General features: G+C 34.7%; 1 protein-coding gene across 2 annotated transcripts; it reads left to right on the top strand.

Annotated features, from left to right (window-relative positions):
- The first annotated feature begins 321 nt into the window (after window positions 1-321).
- LOC108453814 (trihelix transcription factor GT-1-like) lies at window positions 322-4916 on the top strand. Of its 2 annotated transcripts, XR_008283179.1 has the most exons (6): window positions 322-1131; window positions 2713-2751; window positions 3497-3628; window positions 3887-4111; window positions 4366-4641; window positions 4759-4916. XR_008283179.1 is itself a non-coding variant. In XM_017752132.2 (5 exons), the coding sequence occupies exons 1-5, from the start codon at window positions 354-356 to the stop codon at window positions 4566-4568; spliced, it is 1377 nt and encodes a 458-aa protein (XP_017607621.2). In that variant the 5' UTR covers window positions 322-353; the 3' UTR covers window positions 4569-4916. The 2 variants fall into 2 exon arrangements, 1 of the variants encoding a protein (XP_017607621.2); XM_017752132.2 differs by having other exon boundaries at window positions 4366-4916.
- Window positions 4917-8395: the final 3479 nt, after the last annotated feature.

The following is an 8395-nucleotide window of genomic DNA, read 5'->3' as shown; positions in this document are numbered from 1 at the left end:
TATTTTATCCCTACTAATCTCATATTTCATCTAAGTTTCCTTAAAGAGATAGAGTAGGATTTCAAACCGATTCTACCCTAAGAATTTGTTTGGGTAGAATCACTAAAACCATAGTTGTTAATTCAATTATAAAAAATTAAAAAATAATATACACAGATATATAGTAAAATATAAAACATATATTTTATAACTTCTAAAACTAATCTCAAAACATCTCTTCTCAATTCAACCATGAAAAATTAAATATATATACAAATAAATAAATAATAATATAAACATACATTTTATAAATTATAACGATAAAATAAATAACCTCACCGCGATTCAACTGTGTTTATCATAATACTGATTAAATGGATTGGGTTATTTTATTGTTTAGAAGAGAAAATAATGGAAAGAGAATAGGGGCAAAAAGGCAAAGCAAATGCAACGCCCAAAGGCAAAGAGAAAGAAAAGGGAAGTCCACTTTGAAAACAATAAATTATCATACGCTCACTCTCAAACTCCCCAAACCTTTACTCTACGCTTTCTTCTTCTTCAGATTCAAAACAACCATGTACTTATCGGAGAAACCCCGTCCTATTGACTTATACAAAGAGGAAGGTCCCGCCGCTGCCCCCCGTGACATGATCATCGAGGTCACCTCCAATGGGGATTTGCCACCTCACCACCACCACCACCACCCTCCTCCTCCTCACCACCACCACCAACACCAACAACAGCAACAGCAAATGATCTTAGGTGAAAGCAGCGGCGAAGATCCTGAAGTCAAAGCCCCCAAGAAACGAGCCGAGACATGGGTTCAAGACGAAACCCGTAGCCTTATCGGCTTCCGAAGAGAAATGGATGGCCTTTTCAATACTTCCAAATCCAACAAGCACTTGTGGGAGCAGATTTCCGCTAAGATGAAAGAGAAAGGGTTCGATAGATCCCCCACTATGTGTACCGACAAGTGGAGGAACTTGTTGAAAGAGTTCAAGAAAGCTAAGCATCAGGACAGAGGGAGTGGGTCGGCCAAGATGTCTTATTATAAGGAAATTGAAGAGATTTTAAGGGAGAGGACCAAAAATGCCTACAAGAGTCCGACTCCTCCTCCTAAACCCGATTCCTTTATGCATTTCGCTGATAAGGGTATGTCTTATTTTCTTTTTCCATTTTAGAAAGTGGAGAATTTTTTGTTCAATTCTTCGTGGGCTATTAATGGGTATTCTTCGTAAAGCCTTTATTTTTATTCAAACATCTGTTTTGGGTGTTTTGGCTTTAATGGATTTTCAAGGTAAATGCTCTTATGTTAAATAACATTCATGTGAGTGTCAGGTACGGGTGCCTGAGTAATACAATATATCCAATTTTTACTCTCTCTTTTTCCATGTTTTTTGTGTGTCCTTAGAAGATGACATCCGTATATCCATGTTTGAAATGTGGGGGGCATGAGTATTGGATATGGATAAGCAATGAAAAATGAAGAGTGGGGGCATGGCCTAAAGCTGCTATAATTTCCTGAGTTTGAAGTTGTTGAAAGTTACTTTCTAAAGAGGGAATTATGAGTTGCTGTTGTTGGGTCCTTAGAACACAATATCCTTGTATCCATGTTTGAAAATGTGTTGCACAGGGATACTTCAAGAGGGTTGCATGTCTTGAAGCTGTTGTAAATTTTGAGGTTAATTTTGTTTGCAAGTTACTTTCTAATTAGGGAATTAAGAGGGTATTATTAATTGCTATTGGTGGGTTCTTAGAAAATGATATTCCTGTATCTATGTTTGAAACTGTGTTGGAGTTGGACACTGATACTCCAAGAGAAATAAATAGTTGAGCATGTCTTAAAGCTGCTGTAATTTTTGAGGTTGAATATGTTGAGAGTTACTTCCTAAAGTGACTTAAAGAGGTTATTATGAGTTGCTACTGTCAAGGGAAAAGAGAAGCCCATTACTTTCAGTTATTTAACTATAGGAATTTATTTGATTTAACATGACTTCGAGTCCGCTTCTATTTTTGTTGATGATTATATTGGGTGCTTTACAAGAAGGTTTGTTTGCATTCATGTATCTTTGTGAAGTTGGTACCAACAAAAAGATGTTGCTATTAAATGATATCTTTATGTGGAGTTTAGATGGCTAAATTTATAATACGTATTATATATGCTTTCAAAGCAACACATCGTGTCTAAAGAACAAATTTGCGTTTCAAAATACAATATGGCATTCATGATACTTGAAGCAGAAATCATGCTCGGTAGATCATGAGCAAGTATTCTGCAAAGAAAACCCCAAGATATTTCATAACTGTAGGCTTCTCTGGTTTCTTTGAAGTTTAGAATACAACCATCAATAGGAGTATGGAAGAGAATGTAAGTATATTAAGAATTAAAATCTTATTTAGGTAGAGTTGATTATCAATAATGGTCTATCGATTTCCTTTCTGTTGTCTTATGTTGTCGCATCCATTTTTCCATAGCTTCATTCTACAGTTACTTGGTTTCTTCTGGTTTTGTCTTGGACATCATATCTTGCTGTTGCATATTGCTTTTTGAAAGCAGTGTATAAGTTTCAGGCTTTTGGGGATTTCAATCTCTCTCTTTTGGGGTGGGGGGTTCCCTATGTAGGCTGAGTGATAGTTTTATTGTTCCTATACTTAACCTGCAACATATATTAAGTCATTCGTTCTATTATCATGATTTTAATGATCTTCACTGATATCATTTGCCTCTTGCAGGTTTTGAGGATGCTGGTATTTCATTTGGTCCTGTTGAAGGTATGTTGTAATTCGAGTTTGCTTTTTTTTCCACTTCTTTATTCTTGTTGTAATATTTTTGTCAAGTTAATTTGGGAAAATCATGGAATTTGTTGGATGCAATGGCCTTAATCTCATCAGCCTTATATACCTCATCAATTTCTCACCTGGATTTAGGAGTTTTTTGAGGCATAATTAGAGATATCCTGTTTTCTATCATATTCATTAGGCCATCTTTAGGTACTCTCACCTGCTAATCATATTATTAGTTAAAATGGATGCATTGTTTTGAACTTAAGACTCTACTTTTTCCTCCAAAGTATCCTATCTTTTATGCCCTTATCTTTCCATTTAAGGATTTTGTCATGTCAGTACATAAATATGTGATATTTGTGTCACCTTTGTTAACCTTTATCTGCATCTAATATACATGTTTTTCTCAGTGGCTTAAATGCTAAAATGTTGTTTATGGACTTCATGTGGTTGTACAATCTTATGCTTTAAATTAGTTTTCAACTGCAGTGGAGTTTTTATTTTACTGAGAATATATAAGATCGGGGTGCTATACAATGAAAAGCATGTTGATTTTGCATTCTGCTGCACTTCCACACTGAATTAACATTTCTGTTAAAACAAAGAACCATATACTCTACAGACTGCCTGATCTGTAGCAAATAACTTTTTACTGAAGCATGTCTTTATCCATTCACCATAGCGTGTCTTTGAAATGTTATGTATCTCCTTCACTTATGTTTTTGGTGTGCAGCTAGTGGTAGGCCGACACTTAATCTTGAAAGACGTTTAGATCATGATGGACATCCTCTTGCTATCACTGCAGCTGATGCAGTTGCGGCGAGTGGAGTTCCTCCTTGGAATTGGAGAGAGACCCCGGGAAATGGTAAGTTTTGTAAATTAGAATTTTTATGGAACCGGTTTGACCAAAGTCTATGATGGTTTTTCATGTAGCATAACATTCAGGTGTTTAGTTGGTCCATCATGGGGGCATTTTTCTTCATGTTTGCTCAAATGAATGTGATTGTGGCAAACACTCTTAATTTGGAGTGTTATCTCCCAAATATTGTCCAAGATGAAAAATTTAAATCCAATTAAAATTCGTATATTGACTTCTCGTTTTCTTTTACTCCCTTTTTGGTAGGTGGGGACTGCCAGTCATATGGAGGAAGGGTTATAACTGTCAAGTACGGGGACTACACCAGAAGGATCGGTATAGATGGAACTGCTGATGCCATTAGAGAGGCAATTAAATCTGCATTTGGATTGAGATCAAAGCGATCATTTTGGTTGGAGGATGAAGACAATATAGTACGCAGTTTCGACAGGGAAATGCCTTTAGGGAATTATACGCTCCACCTTGATGAAGGTAACATTTTCAGGGATGCCTTTAGACAATTTAGTTTGGGTCATTTAGCGATTGGCATTTTGAGTTTGGGTCGTTCTCTGTTAGGGTTTTCCACTTTTTATGGTCAAATCAAGTTGGGCCAGGTTGGGTTAAGGTCAGAATTGATGTCTAACTATAAGACATCTTCATTTTGCTATCAAACATGTCTTGTGCACATTATTGCTAACATTCTTTTTTCACTTATTTTTTGTGTATTTTCAACTTATTGCATTCAGGTTTGGCTATAAAAGTGTGCCTCTATGATGAGTCAGATCATATACCAGTCCACACTGAGGACAAGATTTTTTACACAGAAGATGATTACCGTGAATATCTAGCCCGTCGAGGCTACACAGGTCTCAGGGATATCGATGGATACAGAAGCATAGATAATATGGATGACTTACGACCTAATGCTATATATAGAGGAGTGAGCTGATTACCAGTACATTGTGCTTTGCACAAATGCAGTCCTCTCAAGAGGCTATATGAAGTTGCTCTTGACAATACGAGTATGCATGTCAGATATTCTAATATTCACTCTGCTGCATTATAAAGATTTGTATGCTGTTTGCATTGTACTAATCCACTCAGCTGTAAATAGCTTGTGGTCTGATGTTTCTTCTCAGGACATGGGATCCAGTTTCCAGTACCGGTTTCGTTCATGCAGCCTGGATGTACGTTGTCTGTAAATATGCTTTTCAGATTAATTGCAGGTCTGCAATTTGAAATTGAACTCCAAATTTTGAAACTTGTTTTGCTTTTTTATTGCATATTTTCTTAAAAACCTTTCTAGAAATGCATGATATCAATGCTATGGACTTTCCATCGCATATTTGGATATGATTCTATAAAAAATTTAGAAAATTTGTTTTCAAGTAAATGCAACCCCCCCCCCCCCCAAAAAAAAAAAAAAACATTCTGCGAGAATGACTAAACCATTCAGCAGTTTGGACATGATCGTACAACCTATATTATTTGAACTCAACGAATATGTATTTTGTATGGGCTGATCATTTCTCTTTTCAAGATTCTAACGTAATTTGAGTATCATATTTCCATATTTATATTTGGATATGCATTACATGGGATGGATGAACATCTGTATAGGAAAGTTTTGTACTGAATCAGGGCAAAAATTTGACATCGGGGGGATGGACGAATTTTGTACACCCTCAACTCGCCTCGCTTTTGCGTTTAAATATTTCCATTTGATACCCACTTCACCCAAATTTTGTCTTCTATTGTTAATGGAGTTTTGAGTTTATTCAAAATGGTTTTGGACACGATTTCAGTTTCATATTTAATTTTAGGACTAAATTGAATTCTCAATTTAGTATTAGAAACTAAATGTTAATGTGTTTGAGGGGATAAATTGAATATTTTTTTTTATTTAAAATCAAGTTTTATTTTGATTAATTCGGTATAAATCATTTTAGGAAAAAAAACTGGGGCATGGAGTGGATATCAACTTTTAGTTGTTTTGGAGAATTGAAAATGAACGTAAGGGTGTTAATTTCTTTCCACACATAATTGTACAAAGTAGACTTAAATTGTTGTTTTCAGGATTCCTTGAATAAAATTGAATAGATATTGTAGGTGGCTAGTCGGAACTAGTTTAAAAAAGATTAGTCATGAATCTTGATTTTTGTGATTCACATCTAGCATGTCAGATTTTTGTTTTACACTTTCTAACAGTTTGGGGACTTCACAGGAGGCCATTTATAGAGTTGGCCATGAATGAGTCTTTGTGCTTAGGGTTCTCAAGGTTTTGTGTGTATGGTTTGTTGAATTATATATTTATCTGTATATACCAGTTTATCTAAATTTTTGCATTTACCTTCTTTCAAACTAACCCTCATAATGATTCTTCACACACAATTCACTTGCATAAAATAGACATCAACTTGGGGTTGTTCCACTATATGGAAGTAGAGTATTGTGGAATTTGTGAGACTGCTGTCTTCGCATTGCCATGAGAAATATGACCACCTAGAACTGAACCCTTTCCTATTAAAGCCTGCGATGGGAGAGGAATAAGGGAATGTTATCCTTCGTGGATAATGTTAAATTACAATTCGGGTGCCCTTATCCTTTGGAGTCGAATTACATGACCAAATATGTAATTAACCCATAATCCTACCCTTATAGAAACTTGATTTGCCTGTATTTTGTAACGTAATATATCTTGGTGCTTAACTTTATAGGTGTTTCATGTTTGGTAAAGCAGACATGGTGCCAACTTGGCATGGTTGCACTTAAGACTTCTCGAGTTTAAATAAAGTGTTGTAGAAGAAAATGAGGGGATATGGATATAGAAACCAACTTGCCAATTTCATGGGAATTGAACTTACCCGAGTTGATAGAATGACTAAAGAGAAAGGAAAGATGTGTCATCCCATGGTATGCGTGTTACAATACTTCATCAATCAACGTCCTAATGATGGCAAAGGTACACAACTGTTGTGCATTGGCAATTTATGGTCTAGTTGTGTTTCATAAGGTAATATGTCATGTTAGTACACTATTTTGGATCTCATGCTATGGGGTGGAAGGAAGAACATTACATGTTAGATGAGAAATGTCCTTGAATTGGAATGAAGGTACAATGATCTCTTACAGGCCAATTAAAAAAATATATTTTTTCAATAAAATATTAGAGAAAAGAATGTGAAATGATAAAGTTAACTACTACTCCAAACAAGCGTCGAGAAGAAAAAAATAATTTAGTGGGCAAAATGCATGATAGTGTTGTATGAGAATTATTAAAGTTGAAATGAATGATTGAATTAAGATATTGCTAGACCATAAAACACCGCTCCAGCCAAAAAAAAGACTTTTGCTTAAATTGCTAGAGGCCCAGCAACACTATCAAGTGGATCATAAAAGTTCTTTTTGAAAATACTAGTGTTGTAAAATTTTGTAAAAGGATATGTAGCAACAAAAGATTGATCTGGAATTTTGTTTAATTAATAACATTGTGATTTCTTTTCTCTAATAAATGTTTATAGTTTTGTACTCTCGTACTTATGTATTTGTTTTATTATGTACTTGTTAATAAAATTTTATTACTTGATTTATTGATTAAAAGAAGGTTTCTTTTTCCTCAAAGTTAAGGATTCTCATTCTTACAACACCCCTTCTAAGACTAGAAATAAGGCTGAAGAATAAAATACTAAAATGGACAAGATCTAAAATTCTCAAGAAAAATGAAGGAATAACTCAACACTTTATAGGTGAGGTTTCTTATCCTCACCTAGGAGTACAAATTTTCATATTTCAATCACCACTTCAAGGTAAACTATCCCTATCTCAAAAAAAAAAAAAATGAAACAATTGAAGTATCAAAATTAGATGATCTAAAGGAGTTAGAGAAATTGAATATGTTTGAGGCAAAGATTGAAAAAGAGTTGCAAAAAATGGATATGGTCGAGAAAAGATTGAATATGGACTTTTATAGGTCCATAGACACATACATACTTTCTTTTTGGTCCCATATGGGGTCATTCTGCTCAAGTTTATGACACTTGACTTTGAGAAGTATGATGGGTCAAAAGATCCTGGTCCACATCCCCACGTGCTATTGAAAGATGGTTGCTCACATAAGGAATGAGAAATTTCTTATGCATATATTCAAAAATAGCCTGTCTAGGTCTGGGACTAGAGATTTTGTTTCTTGGTACTAACATATTGTGTTTGGTGTATATTACTTAAGATCACCTATCATTGCAAAATATGGAGAAAAAAAGTCTATTAAAAGTTTTAAAGAGTATACCCGGTGATAGAGAGGCCCTGTTGTAGAGGTTCAACCACAATTATTCGATAAGGAAATAACCATACTATTCGTAAGTACACTTAAAGGTCCATATTATGACCTTTTGATCTGAAATACAATAAAGACCTTTGTGGATATGGTATTTTTGAATGAAATAATTGAAAATGCTATTAAAAATAGAAAGATGGATGTAGGAAAGACAACTAAAGCTAGAAACAGTTTGGCTCCAAGGAAGAATAATGGGGAAGTTCAAGTTGTGCAATATGGGAAGAACTTAACACCTTATTTCCCTTACAAATCAATTCATACTCTATGCTCCTATAGCCTTACAAATCATATTCATACTCTATGCTCCTATAGGCTTACTACCACGACACTAATGTTGTTAGCCTAAACTTATGTAACGATCCTAAAGTTAATAGTGTCGAAAACAGTGATTTCAGAATCCTATTTTCGATGATCGAATCTGTAAATATTATTATTTAATATTT

This window comes from Gossypium arboreum, chromosome 5 (assembly GCF_025698485.1).
Source record: "Gossypium arboreum isolate Shixiya-1 chromosome 5, ASM2569848v2, whole genome shotgun sequence".
In the NCBI taxonomy this organism is placed as follows: Eukaryota; Viridiplantae; Streptophyta; class Magnoliopsida; order Malvales; family Malvaceae; genus Gossypium; species Gossypium arboreum.
The sequence above is the reverse complement of the archived record's forward strand: the minus strand, read 5'-3'. Positions and strand labels throughout refer to the sequence as shown.

What these genes read in the sequence shown, in the direction of transcription:
- LOC108453814 (XM_017752132.2), top strand. Translation starts at nt 354, where the DNA reads ATGGATTGGGTTATTTTATTGTTTAGAAGAGAAAATAATGGAAAGAGA. An exon ending in TTCATTTGGTCCTGTTGAAG is followed by an intron (nt 2,752 to 3,496) that starts GTATGTTGTAAT and finishes TTTGGTGTGCAG; the next exon opens with CTAGTGGTAGGCCGACACTT. An exon ending in TACGCTCCACCTTGATGAAG is followed by an intron (nt 4,112 to 4,365) that starts GTAACATTTTCA and finishes TATTGCATTCAG; the next exon opens with GTTTGGCTATAAAAGTGTGC.